The sequence below is a fragment of the Haliaeetus albicilla genome, chromosome 2 (genome assembly GCF_947461875.1).
Source record: "Haliaeetus albicilla chromosome 2, bHalAlb1.1, whole genome shotgun sequence".
NCBI classification, from domain to species: Eukaryota; Metazoa; Chordata; class Aves; order Accipitriformes; family Accipitridae; genus Haliaeetus; species Haliaeetus albicilla.
In genome coordinates this window covers 55,052,145-55,074,884 of record NC_091484.1, presented here as the reverse complement: position 1 = coordinate 55,074,884, position 22,740 = coordinate 55,052,145, and the positions used below count along the sequence as shown (strand labels likewise).

Here is a 22,740-nt window from a genome sequence, read left to right as displayed (position 1 = left end):
ATGCTGTTTACCTTGACTTTAGGAAGGTGTTTGATGTGATCTGTTAGAGGCTATTTGTAACCAGACTGGAGGTAGGTGGTTTGGATAGGTGGACTGCAAGGTGGGTAGAAAACTACCTGGACTGCTATGCTCAGTGCTGATACAAAGTCAAGCTCGTGGCCTGTAGTGTTCCTCAGAGGTTGCAACTGTGGTTGCTACTGTTTGATGTTTTTATTAACAGTCTGGACAATAGGAGGGAATGTGCCTTCAGCAAGGTCACAGATGATACCAAGTTAATGAATTGAAGCATAGGGCTTCTTTTCAGAGAGACCTTGATGGTCTGGAGAAATGAGCTGACAGAAAACTTGGGAAACCACAGCAGCATGAAAGAAGATGATAGAGGAAAGTTCACATGCTTTCCCAATGGCAGAAAGGAGAAATTTCAAGTTTCCATTTCATTACTGGATGGAACAGTAGTCTACAGGATCCTCTGGTGTTTAAAAAAAAAAAAAGTGATGATGTGTGATCTAACTTGAAGCCAGGAAGGGGTCCTGCATTTCACAGTAGTGGTCAGCACCGTTGTTTGAGGGTACTCCTCCTCTTCCAGGATATGCAACTATACTGAAGAACAGACAGCTGAGGAACATCATAGAAACCTTGGTTTGATCTCTTTGGTGACTGGCAGGGAGATTGGTAGAAATAGCAAAAGCACAGAGGTTTTGTATGCAGTGTTCTCCTTTCTTCAACATAAGATCATCATTTATATTCCTGCAGAACTGTCTTGTTTTCTACGCACCTTCCAATTTACAGTGAATGAGAAGGTAATTCTACAAATGGCAGTATCTCAGTACAGTCTGAGCGCTGATTAAGGCCAATCCTATGGGGAAAAAATGTAAAGACTGGGCTGTAATGCATGCATACTCTACATCAGGGCAAAATTTATTTCTACCTGCAATCCCAATTTTGGAATATTTTTGGTTTTCATGAGTTCTTTAAATTAAGTCTGATGGTGCTTTTCCTGTGGTCAGCTTATGTAGGTAATATTCTCAGATTTTACTTGAAACAAGGTAAGAATAACTTGAGGTACAGAATTATGTTATCTGGTAGGATGATAGCTGTCATCCCAGGTGATAATGGACTGATGTGGTCAAATATTTTCATGGTCTCAAAAATAAGTCTGTATTTTTGGGTATTGTCTTCATCTGCTGAGGGTGGGGAAGAATACCTTTTTGATTTGGGCTATAATGTCCATGTAGCTGTATCTGTGTGGGGAAAATCGATTTCAAGTGTTTTATTAGGAACCCACTCAAATTAGTGCATGGAATGCCATAAAACTGTTGAAAGTAGATTTATTCTGGTGATTTCTTTCCCAGTTGAAAACAAACATAATAGTGTTCTGCTTATAATTATTTCATACATAAATTCATCTAAATCAGAATATAAGTCAGTCTGGTAATACTCAAAATCAAATCTTGTGCAAGTAATTTGTATTTAGAATCCTATTATTAGAAACATGAGAATCATTACTTTCCTTCTTGAAGCTTTATATTTTCTGGTTTTATAATTTAAAATTAATGTTAAAATATCAATCTTTATAAAAATGTAAAATGTCAACCTTAACTTTTAAACACATAAGACAATAAGCGGAAGAAAGTGTCTGTGTTACAAATATAAACTTGCAGGTTGCCAGTAATTTGATTGACAAGCACTGTGTGGAGATACTGGCAACTGTTGCTTTTGCATACTTTTGTATTTTTATAGTTGGCTTCTAACTGGCAAGCACAGATGGCCATAGATTATGATTTTTTTATGTTTCTGAATTAGAGAAAACATTTATATAGTATTTTAAATTGCATTGTCTAAATATCATGTGTTAACTACTCTATATGGGTTTTGATTTTAATTGCTAAGTTATAGTATAGGATTTTTGGAACGAACTATTTTAATATTTTGTTAATAATATGAAAGGTTTCTGTGCCCAGCTTTTGAATAATTGGAAGATTTGTTCTCAAGCAACTTCTCATTAAGTAATCAACGTTATTTAGTGGTAGTAGCAACTTTTTAAAGTTTTTTCCTGAAAAAAATTAATCAGATTTGATACTATCAGGCCTTTCTCTTTCTGGTAATGAAGAATGTTCTACCACAAAGTTGGAATTGGTCATTTCAGTGGTACTTCATAAAGTATTTGCGACTGCTCTAACCCAGAGATTAAAAGGGTTTTAGAGAAACCCTGTGAACTGCTCTTTGAAGGATCAGGCTTGTTCTGCCCATTCCAGGAAGTTCAGTGTACTGTATAACTTATTTTTGCCAAAATTCTGAGGGGAAAAAAAAAAAGAACTAAACTGTTTTCTAGGATGTGAATTCGTAGCTTTTATTGCTATCTATTCTTGGTAGTCTGCTATAAGCTTATGTAGGGACTAGGAGAATTGAATGGCAATAAGAATCTGAATATACTCTATAGGAACTTTTTTGTAGTAGTATATTTAGCTAATTTATGTAAAGATAGTGTACTATTTCTGTCTGAAGTTAATTATGCCATGCATTGTGACTTTAGGGGTCCCGTAAAATAAAAACATAGCTCCTGCTTTGTTAAATGAAACTAGCGCTCTCAGGCATAAATTCAGTTATGTGTGGTTAGTAAGGAGAAAAATAGTAATTGAGTGGTAATTGAGGAGAAAAAATATTAAATACTAGACATGAAAATAATTTTTCTTTTACCAGAAGGAAACTTTGCTCTTTCCATCTATTATTACAGAAATTTAGATTGGAGTTTAGCCTTACTTTGGGCTCAGGGAAAAAACAGACTCACTTTTTTGCTGTCTTGTGGTCTTAGGCATGTTTTCCTAAGGTTATTTTTCGGGGAAGAAGGGCAGCATGTAAGACAGAGATTTATTAACTGTTTTGTGTGCATGTCGCATTTAATGATGTGGTTTCATTGCTTTTTAGACTATTCCTGTTCTGGAAGACATTTCTTTTGAGTTGAATATTTTTTTAAGACCCGAATATAGTGGAATAAAGATGCTTAATACTTAACTCTGTAACCGTATTGCAATTGTTTTCTGAAAATAAATTGTTATCCTGAAAGAACTCCAAGGGATTAATTAAATGAGTCTCCAGCTGCTAATTTAACTATATATAGTTAAATAGCTGATATAACTATATGCTTGTTAAAGAACAGGTGCTAAACCAGTTGCTTTAAGAAGAAGTAAAGTGAAGTAACTACCTAAACAATGCTCAGATTGTTAGTAAATTTTTTTTTAGTGATACAGAAGGCAACATACTTACTGACACATGCCTGATGACTCTGCTGCTTTCCAAAAAATTCAAGTTCTGAATAGATTAATGATTTAATGCCTATATTTGACCACTAAATTGCTACTATGCCATAAACGAAGCTTTCTTCTGAAGCCCTGCTGAAGCTTGTTATCTGTGAATGTCCATTACTTCTTTCTTTATTTCTCTTTCTTGTGGTGTATGGTATTCATCTGTATGCTTTGTTTAAATAATTCATTGTGAACCATTCATGAACTATGGTTCTGTAGGTGAGAATGAGTAAAATTGATCCTTGTTGTAATTCACTTGACTGCACTGGGTTTATAGAAATCAACTGCAGTAAATGTAAGGCCTAGCATTATAAATTTAAACACAATATTGAAAGAAAAAGTGGGTATAAAATTGGAAGCCAGTACATAATTTTAATGCTTGAGTAGCATGGGGACTATCTCTCATTTGCCTTCTGTTCGGTAGGGCTGTATCTGCCTTTTACTTCCAGAAGACAACTCATTTCACAAGGCTGATTTCATCAAGAGTTGAGCGGGGAAAAAAGTACATAAAATCCTAGCCAAATTTGTAATTGCACAACCTTACAAAAAATGTCGTTGCTGAAGCTTGCTGGAGAATTCATCTTTATGAAATACTGCACTAATTGTGGCTTTCAGTCTAATGGTTTTTCTGCCAAGTGTATTTTGTAGGCATTACTTTAATCTGTCCCAGTGGCTTTAAGGTGTGGTAACTTTTGCAAGTCCCAGGCCTTTGTTTGTTTGTTTTGCTTTTATCTTCATGTGATTGAATTAATGAACACAAGCTTTGTCTTCATTGCTTTGCATCTCCTGGGCCAGTAGGGGATACACAGCAATCTAGTTTCCATTCAGTTGGTGTCATGTGTAGCCTACCTGATTTAGTGTACTACATGCCACCAGTGACTTAGTTTTATTAGTTATTCTTAAGTTCTAACACTATCTGACAACTTAGAGTTTTCATAACTTTTCATTAAGATGAAAGGTATCATCTTGTTACACATCTAAAACCATGATAGGTAAGGTTGTATCACCTTTTGGAGCTCAAAAATGTTATTTATTCTTTTGTCTGTCATAGCCTCTACCACTTACTGTTCAGCTGCTAAGTGTTACTAAGATATAATAATTTTATATCTTGATTTAAGTCACCAAAGATAAATTGTCTGTTCACTTCCTAGAGTCTGTCTTTTGGCTGTGTCAGCAAAACATACCACATCCTGTGTTTTCATTCAGTAGGAAAGTGATACTAAAATCATATTGTAGGCTCTCATGTACACTTTTAAAACAGGAACTGGTTTAGTTAATAGAACCTCATCTACGTTTACAGCTTGTTTAGGGTCCTGCACTTTAGTGAGCTTACTGTCCTTACGTCGATGTCAGAGCTGAAGTTACCCATTGCCTTATGTGGATACCAAAACACCCCAGAGAACTGGGTCCAGCTGGGGAGTAACTTACTAGCGGTTAGTACATACTATTATTAAATTGCTGAAGTCTAGTGGATTTGTGTGTAGACATAAACATGGTGGCATGTAGAAAATCTTTGCAATGTTATAGCCTAGTGACTGAATTTTAGGACTCTCTTGAAGATTATGACAACACTGAAGGTTGGTTAGTGCCTGAGGATAATGACTGATATTTTTGTTTCTAAAAGGCTGTGAGATATCAAGTTCATACAGTCCAATGAACAGTACTGTAACTGTATGGAAAACAACTAATGCTTTCAAAGGATCTAAATCTTCATATTAGGATTCATTTTCAAGAATGAATTAATATCCAAACCCATCTGCTGGGTGCAAATTTTCAGAAAACTTTCGTGAGATGTGAAGAACGGCATTGCAAAGCAGTGAAGTTTTCTAGTTCAGAAAGTTGGTGAAGAAAATCATATGACTTGTTAAAAACTAGCAGTTTAGCAAATTAAGTAGTAAAACTTCCCCCCCCCCCCCCATTCTTTTATAAGGATAAAATGTAATGGAAACATTTGCATCTCCTTTGTTAAAATTTGTTTGACCAAATTTTAGCTCTGGCCTGGAATTTCCTGGCTTTGGCAAGCTGGATGACTTTAGAATGGCTAAGGGAGGAAAGGGGGAAATATTTTTCCTTCCAGGGGGCTGAAAGATTTTCTTAAACACATTTGTTAATCCATTTGTTAACATTCTGATAATTCCTCCTCCTTCCCCACCTCCCCTCCAAAAATTGTTTCAAGAGGTTGTAGTGTTGCTGAAAAACTCGGAATAAAGAACTTATCAACACCAATTTAGTGTAGATAAGCAGACACTTCTTTATTGACGGCCGGGTGCGCGGGTGAGTCCTCTCACGAACCACGCACACCTGAACACCAAAATCATACACCTTATATTAAACTTATTCATACATATTCATTAGATTTCCAAGAAAGGTTATACATATTCATTGGTTTCCTGGGAAGTGATTAGCATATGTAAATGTCCTTTACGCAGACGCAATGAAGGTCTCTGGTGGTCTTCGGAAGCCCTCTGGTGGTCTTCCATAGTCTTCCTCACTTTGTCTGATAGTTGACCTTTCATATGATTCTGCGCAGTACAATTTTCACCATCATGTATTAGATTTACATAAAATACATTCAATGTTAATTCTTGAATTTAATATTTCTAGTGATTGGCCCTCAGTCACACCACCTTATCAATATTCTTATACTAAAACAGTCATTGGTTAATCTCACTTGACTCTACTGATTGGAACTCTCGTTAATTAGATCGAAGTAAATCTTTACCAAAGCTTCCGTGGTTAACTGATTTCAGACAATACTCGAATTCTTATAGTTACACATAATACATTTTCTTAAGTTCCTAAGTTCCTATTAATTTGAAATTCTGACATCTGCTATCTAAGTTCTAAATGTTCCTACTAGATGATTTTAACCAATTCCTCCGGCCTTGGTACAGGGCTATACAGGGGATTTCACAGCAGCTGTTAGTTGTTGGTTAAATGTATAGAATGCAATATATATTTTGCTAAAATATTTCTTATAGTTCCATATTCCTATTAAAATTAAATATGATTAATTCTAACTAATAACAAATCAGTAACAGTAGGACATTGAAGACTGACTCTGTCTCTGTGCTATGGGGTTTTTTTCAGCCTAGCTGAAGAAAGCTTCAGGATCCAGTTTTTAATTAAAGTTGGTGTTACACATAAGCCTAGTATAAAAGGAGTGCATTTCTGTCATTGCATAACTCTTTTGCCTTACCTTATTACAGAGCCTTTGAAACTCTGGGCAGAAGCAAAGGATAGACCATGCCTTTTGAGACAGCACCCGACTGGTGATCTTCCTCACTTAACGCAGAGTAAAAGAAGCTCTGTTTTACGTTAGCTGCCTTTGCATTGATGTGACAAAGACATCCTCATGTTTCGGGCTTCAAGCATGGGTGATCTGTGCTTTTTTACAGAGCAGCATGAAAACAAGCTTTCTATTTGCCCTCTCATTTTTGTCACTGACAGCTTGGCCCAATCCAATTATTTCCCCTTCACTTTAGGGAAATAATGGTACCAATGCAGGTCAGGTGCTTTTTTGACCCTCTGTATCAGCAGAGGCAGTTATACAACATTCAGTATGAGAAAGATAAAGTTAAAAAGTAGATAGGAGCAATATATAAATCATGCATGTATAAGTAGGTTAGTTAAGAGACCAGTTGAGCAATTTTTTTAGTAGTTAGTTTGAGGCATTGCTTTTCCTGAAGCAATCCAGCATTGAAATGTGCTTGGTGTACTTGTGTCTGTCATTGTAACCTGACTTGAGAGTATTTTCATACACTTAACTTACATTCCTTGTCCAGGAAATAACCCAGCTGTAATGAACTTAGCTGTTCCTAGGTCTGTTCCTATTTAAATTCTTGGGACATGGAAGAGCAGACCAGATCAGAACCACGCTAATTCTGAGGCTTTCCAGCTCACAGTGCCATCTGGAGGGGTTCATTCGAGTTCAGTGCCCTTGGTTATTAGCACTGACAACAGTAGTCTCTAACTTGATACAGACTGCTAAAAAGATGAAGACAATTGCCCTGCATGCTGTTATTCTCACTGTCCTCAGTTGTCCTCTATGGTACTTCACCTGTAACTGTAAATTGTGGTGATCCCATTGGTTTTCTTCAGAGTACTGCACAGGAACGGCTGTCTCTGAAGCTGAAAGACTCTCAAGCTTGTATTTAGGTAGAGACTATAGCATTTCTTCTTTGGAAATTTTCATAGCCTTATTGACATCCTCTAATACTCATGAGCCACTTAAAATCTCTGTACAGAGAGACATTCTAAGGTCTTGCTTACGTTATTTGGGAAAATCTGACTAAGTGCAACATAAAAAAAAAAAAGTAGATTGGAAATACCTCATTCCTGGGTGATTATTTTCTTGTTCATTCAGCCTAATGTTTCCCACTTAGTAAATTCAGCATCTGTTGAATGGAAGAAATAAACTAAAGCTCCATTTGCCTCAATAGATAAGCAGATTGAAACTTGCAAAGAACATTCATTCTTTACTTACAGTTTGGATTTTCAGCTATGTGACATAATATGTTGAACATATTTGCAGGTTACTTGTCAGTTATCTTCTTTCTGTAGGTTTTTATCTCAGAATTTGGAAAGAGATGTGATACTCTCCTATTTGTTGATTAGCAGCATAGAATAATAGAATAGAATCAGTAGACTTCACTTGAAAGATGTCTATTTATCCTCTGTGTTTGATAATTTTCCATTCATCTCACTCTCTGTTACCCTTTTCTTAGGCATCAGGAACTTAGAAGATGCAGGCGGCACTGTAAATTTGCCTATACTTCAGGAGTTAGTGCTTTGGCAATGCAACCCTCAGTGCTTAGACCTTTTGAGAATATGACAAAAAGTGACAAAGTGCCACTTTCTTCTCTTACGCAGTTACCAGTTAGCCTATTCAATACCTCTTTAGGGGGCGGATGGTCAAGCTTTACAAAATTTGGTGACATAACAACAAATGAGTTTTGAACAGCCTAGGTGAGGCTTTACTGCTTAAATCTTAGTATTGCTGTCTCCCAGGCTCTCTTCCTTATTCCTTTAGAGGGCCTCTTATCTGCTGCCATGGAACATAAAGATGTTACTGTATATTGGAATCATAAACCCAGGTCACAGGTGAAACAGATTACAGCAAGTATTTTTTTCAGTTATCCGGGGGAGGTGGAATAGATAACCTGAGACTTAAAATCACAGCAGATCTCCAGCTTCTGAATGTTGTCAAAATTTCAAATTCAGGTTGGCCTTTTTGCTTTGTCCCTATTGGCTTGCAAGACACCCAAGTCAAGACTTCATGGGACGTATCTGTGCTTTATAGATGATCAAAACAAATCCCACCCCAGGGCCTTGCTTGTTGTTCTTTGTGTGTCACTGAAAGCCTCTGTAGCAGTAATTGCTTACCTGTTCTCAAGGGGAGTAGTGACCTATCATTACTAGGGCAAGTGAATCTTAAATTAATCCTTCGCCTTTTAAGACAAGTTATCAGTCTTAGTCTAAATATTTTGGTTTCACTTTCATTCTCAGTAATCATTCAGAAATTATACCTTATTATCATTCAGTGATGAGGATTAGGAGCATTATATTTGGAAAAGCCTGAGCCATTTTTATCATAGGACTGTTTATGATCTTCCATGAGTTTCATGATGCACCTGAGTGTTATCTTGCACTTGCAGCCACAGTCTGTCTGATTCTGGGGTATGTTGTAGTTAAAACTTGTACAATACAGTTTGCTACAATGCATGTTATACATTCAGACACAGCTTAGAGCAGACTCTTTAGCATTCATTCTATAAGCAAAATAAATATCCCTTTCTCAGCCAAATTTGTGGCTTTTGTGTTGGTGACAAGTCCCAAGCAACACCTGACAATACTATTTCACATCTGCCTACCCTCCATGTGCTTAGTTGCAGACACTGCTCCTGTGGAGAATTTCAGTCTGCTAGATTGAAAGCTTAAGATATGCTTCCTGCTGTTAAATACAACATTTACATTAAAGCACTGAAGCTAGGAGTGTTTGTTAGGCTCACTGGACCTTTTTCCACTGTATTGTGAGACCAGATGCTCAAATAACAAATGGTATTATTGCTACCAAATTCTGTTTTACAAAACAGGATTGCATAGGGTCTTTTCAGTCATGCAATAAGTAGTAAATCGCGAAACTGATGTACAGACCGTTGGCTTCATATCTTAGTCATTTACTATGGTAGGCATTGAGAGTCATTTCAGAGAGGTTTCTCATGGTTTCTCTTCATTGCTGCCAGGACATGCTGCTCTCTAATGGTTAGCTTGCTATCCACCAGGACTCTCAGGTCTTTTTCAGCAGAGCTACCAGGCCAGTCAGTCCCCAGCTGTTACTGTTGTATGGGTAATTCCATCCCAGGTGCAGGACTTGATGTTTATCTTTGTTAAATCTCATGCAGGTCTTGTTGGCTTAGTCTTCCGGCATGTTGAGGTCTTTCTGTGTGGTGGTTCTTCCTTCTGGTGTATCTGGCTTTCCTCCAGTTTGATGTCATCCATGAACTTGGTTAAGGTGCATGTGATTTCATCATCCAGATTATCTATAAACATACGGAATATTATTGGACTGCCAGTTTGACTTTGAGCCATTAACCACTGCTCTAAGCTACAGACAGGAAGATTCAGGCAGAAGTCCTTGTCGTCTTATGTTGACTGAGTGATCTAAAGATGACCTGGTCCAGTACAGAACATTTCTCACTGGATACCAGACTGTTTGAGAAATTCTGACAAAGAGCAAGTCCCCTTCTGTGAGCAGGACATGTTCAGGTGAAGTTTAAGCAGTATCTGGAACATCTTTTGAAACGATAGTAGTTGAGAAGTCAAGACCATAATGTAGATCTTAATTCATGCTTTTATTGTACAGTATAGAAATGAAAAAGAATAATTACTGCCTGTAGCAGGTTCTCTGAGGTTCCTTTTTGTTGTCAGTCTGTAAGTTCACAACTCGTCCTTCTAAGCTGCTTCTTTAAATACAAGTTAAGAAAAGAAATAGAGATTTTATACTTAAGAGGAGCTATGAGAGATGAACAGTCACTGCTCTTTCTGTAAGAGCTGCCTATGCAGCACTGAATTTGAGATGTAAGCATTCGATGTTAGTAAGTTAAAATTTGAAATTAAGACATGAAGTATAACTGTACAACTATACTTGTACAGGATATGCTACCTATAAACTTCTTGTCTTAGCAATTAGAATTTGTTTTTTAAACAGTAAGTACAGCAAATATTGTTTATCTTATTTCATAACAGCCTTCTTCAGAGGCACTGAGCAATTTTAATTCCTGTTAACTCTGAAAATGAGACTATCCGGATCTAATACATTGTCTCAGAATGTTAAGGGATAATAAGCAATCATAAGGCAGCATCCAGTTTTTTCTGTTTTAAAAAGTCTTTTCTGCATGTGAAGTGAAAATATAGCTATTTATGCTTTATAACTGTAGCTTTTTAAATATTAATGGATTTTTTCAGTATTTTCTTGTGCTGATATATGGGCAGTGATTAAATGTTGCAGCTTTTGTTTGGATATTTTATATATTTTTTTAAATGCTTAAGAGGAGATTAAGTTTTGCATTCTGTTGGAGCCAAATTTTATTTTAACATGCACTTCTACTCTAGAAATAGTTCAGTCAGACCATATTTGAAATTAATCAGTGGACAGTGTATCCCAGCAATCTAGATTGCTGGCACAATTGCCAAGTGTCAGAATGTGCTGAAGATAGCTGAATAAATAAATAAATAATGCTGCTGTTGTAATTATAGCAGTGCATTAACTATCATAATTAACACAGTTACACAAGTAATCCCCACCACTCTGCAAGTTAGTTCCCTTCTGTCTCAAGAGTATTTAATTCCTAATAGTGGTTGATTCTCCTCCACTTTTCTGACTTTCTGCCAGTTGGAGGATATCAGCATTTAAAAGCTAAGGTAATGTTGTACCAGGTGTCTGTAATTTTGCTGCAGTCTGTGATGCGCGATTGGTGCTAGTATTTTTGGGGGGATTCATAAGTAGAAAGAAATTATAATTAGAACCAGATAAATAAATATATGCTTAAATATCTAAGTTCTCTGGTGCAATTGTTTTTTTATTGTGGGAAATTATTTTGAAAAGTATACCCATTACTTATCTGCACGCTGCTCTGTTGTAGTCTTGTGATTTTGAATAGGTGTTTTTCTAAGAGGCAACATGTCTTGTGCATCCACAGAATTTAGTGCTAACATCCAATCACTTCCCATTTTTCAATCTACTGGAAAGCTGAGCAGCTGTTGTAAATGGCAGTTCTGAAAATAAACATGTAATTCTTCCTGCACAATTTTATTGTAGGTTGTTATGCATTAAGAGGAAAGAAACATAGTTTCATTCTCAGAGTTTAGCTTAAAACTTTCATTTATTTATTGCAATTAAGAATTTAATTATACAATGGCTATTCAACAGAAATAATTTGGACAATAAACATGGACTCCATAATACAATTTTTTATATTGCTATAAAGTGGACACATCTGTTTCCAAGAGTGTCGCTTTTTTTTGCCTACAAGCAGGACTTGAAAAACCTATAAGCTGAAAATTGCAAGTTGTTAGGTATTTTAGATGGAAAAGCTGAGAGACAAGGATAAGGAGCAAAACCAGCTGTTACTCACTACCAGAAAACACTGATGGAATTTTTAACAGGATTCAATACTGCTTGGAGGATCCAAGGTCTTATCAGCATGATGGGAAAAGCTGGAGGCAACACGCTGGCGGATAGTGAAAGAAGACTTGCTCTAGATTGGTTTTCAGATGTGCTAAAACCTATGGTAAAGTTGCATCACAGCTGACTATGTTCCTGATGCCTTCCCGGGGTAAAGTGCTCATTCTCTCTTGCTCCTTGGAGATGGATCAATGCAGAGAGCCTGTTCTGAGCATCCTTCAGCTTCTGTTTTTTGATCCTTCCTCCTCCATGAGTAACATCTGTGTTTACATCTTTTCTTCTTGCTTGCAACTTTTGTAACTTGACAGACACTTGATGTTGAATTGTTTCAAAACTGCAGATTTAGAACTGACAGAAGCAGTGTTAAATTCTCCACAGACTTAGTTTTGGTGTTATCAAGCCGATATGCCTGGAAGACAGGTGTGGTGGATTGACCCTGGCTGGATGCCAGGTGCTCACCAAAGCTGCTCTATCACTCCCCTTCCTCAGCTGGCCAGGGGACAGAAAATATAAGGAAAGGCTCGTGGGTTGAGATAAGGATAGGAAGATATCATTTACCAATTAGCATCATAGGTCAAACAGGCTCAGCTTGGGGAAAAAAAAATAATTTAATTTATTACCAATCAAACCAGAGTAGGATAATGAGAAATAGAACCAATTCTTAAAAACACCTTCCCCCCACCCCTCCCTTCTTCCTGGGTTCAACTCCACTCCCAATTTTCTCTACCTCCTCCCCCCTCAGCAGTACAGGGGAATGGGGGTTGCAGTCGTTGTTTCTGCTGCTCCTTCCTTCTCAGGGGGAGGACTCCTCACTCTTCCCCTGCTCCAGCGTGGGGTCCTCTCTCCATGGGTCCACAGGTCCTGCCAGGAGCCTGCTCCAGCACGGGGTTCCCATGGGGTCACAGCCTCCTTTGGGCATCCACCTGCTCCAGTGTGGGGTCCTCCCCAGGCTGCCGGTGGATATCTGCTCCACCGTGGACCTCCCTGGGCTGCAGGGGGACAGCCTGCCTCACCATGGTCTTCCCCACGGGCTGCAGGGGAATCTCTGCTTCGGCGCCTGGAGCATCTCCTCCCCCTCCTTCTTCACTGACCTGGGGGTCTGCAGGGCTGTTTCTCTTGCGTATTCTCCTCTCCTCTGGCTGCTGTTGTGCAGCAGTTCTTTCCCCTTCTTAAATCTGTTATCCCAGAGGTGCTCCCACCATTGCTGATGGGCTCGGTCTTGGCCAGCGGTGGGTCCATCTTGGAGCCAGCTGGCATTGGCTCTATCGGACACAGGGGAAGCTTCAGCAGCTTCTCACAGAAGCCACCCCTGTAGCCTCCCAGCTACCAAAACCTTGCCACACAAACCCAATACAACAGGGTAAAGGAATGTATGGTTGTATCAGCTTGTATTTGTTTCACATTTTGTTCATACTGGAAAAACGATTTTTGGGGAAATAAAATATCTGGAAGTGTTTTTCTGTTTTAATGAAAGTTTTAATTCTACCAAATTTATTTTCCTTAGTTTCCATGATTGCTGCTCGAATTTTTCCTGCTTGTCGTTGAAATGTAGATAGATCCTCAACTCTAGTTCCCGAGTCCTATTTTCTGAAGGAATTAGGTATCTGAGACTCCCTTGTCTTCATGTAAGCATCACGGGGTATTTGTTCACCAGTAGCTTTTCATTATGCTGCTTCTCTCATTTCTAGTTTTTAAAATTTGATTAAAAATGTGAATTTGAAGCTATGTTGCATTAATAGCTGGACAGTTTTGTGTATACATGAATGTGCGGAGTAAAAAGTGCTATCATTTGTGCGTGCATCTGCGCTAATAGTGTAGTGTAATTTATTTCCAAAATATTAAATACCCGTACAGAAATTGTCAGTTGAGAACTTGTGTAATATAAAAATATAGCAGTTTAGTTTGCATATGCATTTAGCTTTTATATGTGCCCATCTTCAGCAACGTTTAAACAGAAAAAAATAAGGTCTGTTTATAACTGCCATGGTAGAGTTTAATCTGTTAATTCTGAACAAGTGAGAGTCGACAACTTAATTTTGAAAGGAGAGAAATCTGGCATACCCAGATGCCTCAGCTAAAATATGCAAAATGCTTGAGGAGAGACACAGAGTAATTCACTTGTCCTTGAGCTACACATCTAATTTTGTAGACAAATAAAGACTGTAAAGCTGCTTTTAAAAAGCCAACTTAACTTTCCATTACAGAAGGTTTCAATCAAGTTGGGGAAGAGAGTTCTTGACCAGTGGCACTACATGTCTTCCATTATTTAAAAAGTAAAAAATGTGAAATCTCAGTAGTTGCACTTGAAATCAGGTTATCTGTTTTATGTCATTGTGGCATTTGGACAAATTCTGCTTGTCTTTTGGTTAAATTGAAAACTATTTTGTTGAGGTAAATTTACAGTTTTAGCAGAATGTAGTAATGTCATAGAGACAAATGGAACCTTCACCCTTCCCATTTTTAAGAAGCTAAATCTATGCTTTTTTTTTTTCTCCTTAAACTTTGAAGTCAGGAGGAGACTATCCTTTCTTTTCCTGTTCAGAATTTGTGGTGTTTATAAGCTTTAATAGAGTTTTGGTGAAACAATGAAAGTTGCCTATTTACAAAATAGAAAAAAAAAATCATTAAGTTGAACTAACTAGGGATGTGGTAGGGAGGAATTAAGTATTAAATACGTAGGTGAGTATATTTTGCTCAGCAAATCTTCAGGTCCTCCTCCTGTAAACAGAGCAGGAGCCATATGCCAAACTGTCAGTCATCCTAAGAATGGAGAAGGAGGCTGAAGAAACCCATGAAGAAATACAAATAAAGGGACGTAAGCATAAACTAGCCAGAAGTCAGCAGTGATCTGTCAGTGATGCGTTTATTTAGATTGGGGCTTCTCAGCTATCTTGGGGCCAGATGAGAACTAGAGAACACTTCAAGTGACAGCTCGCACTGTAACCGGTGACTGGGAAAGAGGATCTGTGTGTCCTGCTTGATTTGCATGTTGCTGAAGAGGTTGGATGGAAGCCTGGCTTTCTCGACTGGTGAATATCAGGAGCAAACATGCTATCTTTTCTATAGCTTTTTCTTAAGATTACAGCTGATTTATAAAAAATACATGATACTTGGGTATTAGTTGTTGTAAAAAGTATTTAAAGCTTTAGGATCTTGATTCGTATGCTTTATGTTGGAGCTACATTTATGAAATATATTGTAGCAATTAATGTTGGACTCTTCAATTTGAAAATAATGATCTTTGTTTCCAGATTTCATTGGTAGGATCTGTTTAATTTTGAATTTTAATTGGTAAAACCTGTCGTGCTTGCTTTTTCTTATTTGAACAGAAATTCTGTTCTTGTTAAGAAAAAAATATTTTAAATGGATTTTCTTGTGTAAACCACTATAAAGTGATTAAAAGTGATAAGCTCTTCAAAAGGCAGTGTCTTACAGTATTTGAATAGCTTACATACTAATTGGTTTTTCAACTGTGTGCCTGGCTCACCTGTGACTTTTTGCTCATCAGCATGTTTTGCTACAAGGTAGCGTATCTTTTAATTTGCTTATTGTTTGTTTTTAGACTATTCCCTCATTATGTATTTTGCTATTTCTTTATGATGTTTTCAGTAACTTGATCTGCTTTTTGAGTTCTAACAAACTTTTAAAAAAACTTTGTGATACTTGCTGGAAGAGAGATTTGCTTTTATCTGTCTCTGGTATAAAATTTAAAAGTAATTTCTGTAAATTATTTTTGAGGTATTTGTTACTATAAAATTGAAAAATGAGATCAGAGGTTATTTCATTGCATTTGTCTTTTATAGTGACATTTGTACCTTTACCTTTGAATGTTTTGATTCCTAGGTATCAATCTGTGGAACAGTAACTTGCTAGTATGAAACTGAAAAGGAATTCATTAATAGATTGTTGTTTCACATTTAAGAATTTTTTTAAGGCAAACTATGTAAACAGAAAAATAATCTGAATGTGTCTCAGATATGCAGCATTAACTTCCAACTTGTTTTCAGCAGTGATTAGTTTGAAGCTTTATGTAGAACAGCTGGTAAGCCTTTGTAGTGGATGTCATTAGTAATAAAGAGGAAAACTTTCATCTTTAACAAGATTTTGTCTTCTATACAGCTTGCCCAATTTAGGCAGCGGAAAGCGCAAACCAATGGTCAAAATGGATCAAAGAAGCAGAAAAAGAGGAAGAAAACAGCAAACATCAAAGATGAAGAATCAATACAAGATGGGATTGATACTGATCGATCTCAAGGTGATGAAACATCCACGTGCAGCAGCCGAAGGGGAGCAGCTGCTACTGCTGACTTTGCTATTATCAGGACTTTGCATAGTGGAGAAATTATCAAACACAGCCAGACTTACACCATTGAGGTAAGTTTGTCTCAGGCTGTAAACAGTTGCTTTTGGGGAGGGAAAAATAGTCCATTAATTTTGAGAGTGGAAATGATAGAATTATATGCGATTTTGGATATTATTTCCTTGCCTCCTCTGCCTGTCCTTAATATGTCCAGAGAAGGCACTTTCTACCTGCCTGCTGGCATCATGTTTTCTGTCGTAATCAGTGTAGTGTAGATTATGGAAAGGTTGTTGGTACTGCTGTACTCCCTAAATGGGCAAAAATTGGTATTGTTTTATTGCTTCATTTTATGCATTTTGTTTTATTAAAAGTTTACAAATTGCAGTGGATTTTTGATCACTGCAGCTACGGCTACAGCAAAATGCAAAACTAAACATCTTTCTTGTATCCATAATGTAATTTGAGTCTTTCTGGTTAATGAGGAGGAGGAGGAATGAATTTAGAAAACACTACTTAGAACTGGATGCCTTACAAGACTGATAAATAGATACTCTACTTTTACTACTTAATGAAATATAATCCTGATTGCTAGTGGCTGAAAGTACATGCTCTGGAAAGTTGTAAGAGGCCCCATGTGATATGCACTGGCACTCCAGTTCTGAGTGGACATGAATTCACATAACGTAGTATGTTGTTCCAAATATGAGGGACAAGAGATGCTGATGTTATTTACAGAATAGCTTATTCCATTTGTGAAATCAGTGCCTCTAAAAGGACGAGTGGCATTCTGAACAAGCAGGTCAATGCAGAATCCCAGCTCTGTGCATGTGAATGCAATCTTTTCTGAGAGATGTAGTACAGATGAGCACAATGCATTTTGATTTGTCAGTCCTGTGCTAGGATAGACCATTTGTAACTATTTTGGGTCCATAATCTCATTTCCTACAGCTGAGAAGTAATAGAGAAATTACACTTTTTAAAAATTTCTTGCATTTGTGTTAAAAAAAAAAAAAAAAAGAAAAAAGTTACCCTGGTGGAGGGGCAGACCAAATCATACATGTGAATAAAAACTTGTAAAGTAATTGATCCATTTATTTTACAATTTTAAGCCTACAGTATGTCAGTATACTAGATATTTTGAACTTCGTGAAAAGCTACATAGTAAAGGCATGTATCTATACTTAGCAAGCTCGTGTGAGGGCTTCAGAACTGTTTGTAGTAACTCAATAAAACTGTCTGTTCAACTCGTAGCTTTTCCTGGAGGAGGAAGTAAATTTTTTAAAGAGTATTTGAATGACTGTTTTCATAGGTGAAGGTGAGACTTTTTTGCCTTCTAGGAGAAGAGAAAGGTGTACTTTATGAAATGCAGCAGGTTATCTACAACTAACGAGAGAGGACTGTTAGGGCAGAGCACTGTTTAAAGGGAATCACTTAAACTGTTGTTTTAACTATTATAGTCTACATAAATATGTAACTGTATGAAGACACTTTCTTAAGCAAATATATATTGAAGTACATCATGATTGCATGTTACAGATGGACTCTGCTGATGTACTTACTCTCAGTCAGGGTAAATATCTCTACTACAATTGGAGAAACAGGGTAAAGTACAGAATCATAGAATAATTTAGGTTGGAAGGGACCTCCAAGGTCATCTAGTGCAATCCTGTGCTCAAAGCAGGTCTAATTAGATCAGGTTGGTCCTAGTAGCCTGTGTTGGCTTCTGAATGCTTAACAGTACAAGACACAGATGATTTTAAAAATGGAAAAAATACCTACACTGCAGTTGCTAAAGATTGCATACATAAATATATTCTTAAGATTGAGTACAATTTTTATGAGGTCTGCCTTATTCCCAAAGCAGCTTAACTTAAGTTTAAATAAATAAATATAGAGATGCATAGGGGGTTTTGGTATGTTGGGGTTTGTTTTGTTTTGTTTTGTTTTGTTTTAAATGTAGCTTTAAAAAAAAAAAGTATGGTGATTAGTGTTTATTTGTAATTTGACTATCCTGAATTACTCATGTCTTATTGACTTCCAAAACTGTATTCACTTCCACCAAAAAAAAGCTGCTCCCAATTGGGAGAGCATTTTTCTTTGTTACATGTTGTCTGTGGCCTGCTTATTCATGTTAAATAAGTAATTGGTATTTTGGAGTTGGAAGATGATTGCTAAAGTCTCTATCTGTGCAGTATTAATAGAAGAGGAAAAATTCTGAAATAGTTTCAATGAATCTTATAACTTACTGATTTTAGTCTTAAAAGTGCAATGATTTGGTTAGAGAGCCTGTATTACAGTAATTGGATTAGAGCTTGCTTAGTTAAAATGGCATCCAATGTTATAGGCAGTTTCAAGCTAATCTGTGCAATGGAGAATTACAGACAGCTTCTTTGAGCTGTTTGCTTTTTCACCCAACATTAAATATTTATAGGCTGCTGTGTCAAAAGAGTAAGGCAAGGTTACTGGAGGCATCATGCAGGATTATTTTCTAGCTAAATTTTGATTCCACTTACTTATTTCGTCCTTTACTGGAATTCATATTTAGAATTGTTCTTTCTGTACCACAAAATAGACTCAGAACATCTGACTTTACTGCCCATCTATCTAAAAATCCTGACTGAGCTCTTTTGTGGTAATTTTGTGGGTAGAAGTTTATCTCCCTGCAGTTTTTCTAGTATGATTTTTTAGTCCCCAGTGGAATTAGCGTGTCCAAATGCAAATAACAGAGACTTCTTTTACTCAATATGAATAACAGAAAGTGAAATAGAGGTACGCCTCTGGGAGCTTATTCCCCATCTGAAGTTAGAGGAGTTCCTTTTCAGAGAAGGCAAAAGTCTGTTTAGAGAATTCAAAGTTATTTTTTGCAGTCATCCCTTTCCCTTTTTTTTTCTCCCTGTCTTCCTAAGGGTGGGTTCCTCCATCCCGTGTAATCCCTCAAGTTACAGAAACTAATTCAAAGAACTCTGGAATAACTATCATTGTTTTGTACTGTCCTTATCTATTCCATTTTACCTTCTGTCTGAACTCATTTGTAATTCCTATAAGGTTTTCCATCCTCTATCAGAGGAACAGTTTATTTACAAGATTTATTAGAGAAATGCCAGTTGGTATTTCTTGGTTAAAGTCTCTGGGTCTTAACTTGTTTCGTGCTAAATGCTTTTTGTCTTCATCAAAGAGAATAATATGTTGAGTTTCTAGTTGCCTTTGGTTTTTGTCTTTACTCTGTTGCACCCTGATATCTTTTGGTCTTGACATCCATAGTGTCCTTTTCCATATAGAAGTAAAAATAATCTAGAAGACACAGCCAAGGAAATAAATTGGATCAATGAAACTCCTGGGTTTAGGGTTGCTTCTTTTTGTGACTTCCTGCAATTAAATATGGAAGAAAGCAAAAGCTACTTCCAGGGTAAATAATTGCTGAGAGCACCTTCTCTGAGAAGTCTTGAAGCAATGCATCAGAGCTTGCTGCTTTGCAAGAATGTACTAATGCCGGAAAAGCAAAAGAAATTAACCTGCGGCACAGTAAAATTGTCCTTGAGTCACCTGGGTAGTAAAAGCTATTATACAAAGCTTCTTAGAAAAGAAAAGTTAAAAGTTCTGTGATGAAGAATACCTGCTAATTGACTAAGGTAGGATTAGTAACTCGTCTTTTGTTTTTCACAGGACAAATCCATTTGGTAATAGTTTTAGAATAGCTTAAATGTTTACTCAGGTAGGTGATAAAGTGTGTTCATTGTTTCATTTCTATAACTTACGCCAGTTGCTAGCGCCAGAGATTTGACAGGAAAAGAACAGAAACAGAGTAAGGAGGAGACACTGGGTAGGATTCTTGAGAACTAAGGAAGAAAAATGACAGAAATATGGAAACATAAGCAGTGTGGAGAAACGGAGGGGACACCTCAGTGAGAAAAGGCATAGGTGGTGAATGTGGGTGAGGCATTCCTATGATAGAAGCATGAAAGCAAAGAGCAACCAAAGGCTTTGACTAGAGAAGAGATATTCTGGGATGTACAGTACGATGGAGGATTTGAAAAAAAGGATGGTTAAATAAAATGTAGTAAAAATTAGCCCAGTCACTTCAGATAATCTAGCATCCCTTGAAAAATGTTTTGAAATTGGAGAATGAAGGTAAACAAATGGTTGGAAATGGTCTGCTCAGTAGTAAAGTCAGTGCCTCGAGAGAAGAGAATAGATTCTCAGCAGCATGTGGTTCTGACTGAAGCCAGTCATCTTTCCATTCACTGCCTGGCCAAAAGGTTGCCAAGATATTTTGCCAATTTTCCTTGATATGTAAGACAACCTGTGGTATGATGCCTTCCTTTCTCTCTGTAAATACTGATATATAATAGATTTACTGACACAGAAATTACCTGTATTACCTGGTCTTTGCAGATTTACAGAGTATTTAGATTAAACACTTATAAGGCCGTTATTACCAAAGAATAAAAACCTAATTAAATCCTTAGGTTACCTCTGTGCTGATGATGTTTTCTGATACAGGAGATTTATACACTGAAGAGTGGGCTACTTTGCTGCACATTATGTTCAGATTTGGCAGTGGTTTATCTCCACTATTTAAATCTGATTGTAGTCAATTGGTTTGGGTCATAAGTTACCAGAGAATACATTTCTTTGAATTGAATGGGTTTTGGATAGGAACTAAGAAAGGCATGGTGAGGCAATGTATAAGAATAGCGCTTCAGAATGTTCTGCAAATATTAAAGGCCCATAAAGTTCAGGATGACCTAAAGAGAGGGTTTCATGACTGGGATTTTCAGTTTACATTCTCTTTGCCTCCCTTACTAGTCACGGTCCTCTTAATTAGTCTTACTCAGGTTTGATCATCTTTGGATCACTAGTGACCCATGTGAAACTGGCCACGATAAAATAACTTGGTTTTGCTTCTACCACTGGCTCATACATGTTCAAGAATGAGTCCAGAATTTTGTAGTTAAATTTTTGTAACAGTTTACACTAAGGTCATTAAAAAGTCAGTAATTTACTTCAGGTGGAATTCTGTTCCATGAATACTCAGTCTTGGTTCTCACCCTTTAATACTCTCATCCATTGCAATTTGAGCAGTTTAGTATTGGATGTCCATTCTTGCAAAATGTTTTATTGTCACCTATGAAAGTTTTCTAAAGAAACATAAAAATCACTTTTCAGTTCTTGCGGCCAATTTCGTATATGAGTTCTTCTGTGAATCCTGTGATAATGTTGGGCGTCCAGTGCTGAAGAACGTGACTTCTGAGCAATGCTTAACTGCATACAGAAACAAGTTATTTTGAAATGGACCTCCTGTGTTTCACAGGCTGATTACTCCCGTTTTTTGTATCATCTTGCAGTATTTCCTCTGAAGAACGTATACAGATGAAAGTGTTTTTAATTTTCTGAATACTTAAGCATTATCATTAAAGGTACTACCTGCAGAGTTGATTGAGATACTTAAAATACACTGAACAAACATCTCAAAGACTCTTTATAGGCAACTGTCAACTACGTTGTCAGTGAAGAAAATATTAAACAAAAAATTAAAACATCTTTCCAGAAGAGAGCGTCTGTTTGTAGCAAGAAAATGCTGTGGGGCATGGGTGGTAGAATACATGCAAACTAACAACCTGAAGTCAGAGTGTGACAGAAACCTATTTCAGATTCCATAGAATATTGAGTGAACTGATGAATAGCTTTGTTGGCATTATCCTGACAAAAGATGTGTTGCTGCTAACTGTGTGTATATATATGAATTTTTTGAAGTATTTCCTTTTAAACTGGACCCCAGTGGTTCAGACAGATGAGTTGTGTAAAACCTAATTACTTCTATTGACCATAAAAGAATTGAAGCATATGGAATGGATAGCTTAATAATAGAAGGAACTGGATTTTGAAATAAAGTTGGTCAGGTCTTAGGAACAGAACATAGCTGCTTGGAGGACAATATGAGTGCCCATAAAATGTTGACTACTTGTAATGTTATTGATTCTGACAGTAGAAGAATAGCATTAAGTCTTACACTGTTGGAGTCTAATGTGTGAGCTCATAGGATTTAAGTGTTTTTAACTGATTTTTAGCAGGGTTTGGATGAACCCCTTAGCACAGAAGGCGGATCCATTTAACTTGTGTTCATTTGGCCATCTTTCTTTGCTTATCTTCAGTAAATCCCTTAACAAAAATAATTGGTCTTAACAGCCAAAAAACTATCTAGATACAGGATTGAAGGAGATACTTTAGAAGGATTATTTATGTTGCTAACAGATACTGGACACTTAAACTGATGGAGCACTATATGGTTTTTGATAAGTTTTAAAAAATAATTTTCTTTTTTTTTTTTTTTTATACTTTAGATTGGTATTCAGAAAGGAGAAGCAATACACTCATTTAAAAAAGAAAATCTCATATCTGGCCAAATTACCATAAAAAATTAGAGAATTATTTTCAGTAATCACTTTCCTTAG

General features: G+C 36.8%; 1 protein-coding gene across 8 annotated transcripts in view; it reads left to right on the top strand.

The window, feature by feature from the left end:
• Positions 1–22,740, top strand: part of AKAP9 (A-kinase anchoring protein 9) — a 123,932-nt gene that overhangs the window by 11,747 nt on the left and 89,445 nt on the right. For all 8 annotated transcript variants that reach the window (XM_069775294.1, XM_069775284.1, XM_069775260.1 and 5 more), the window contains exon 2: positions 16,108–16,362. In XM_069775294.1, coding sequence (XP_069631395.1) covers positions 16,108–16,362 — 255 coding nt within the window. The remainder of the gene's footprint in view (positions 1–16,107; positions 16,363–22,740) is intronic.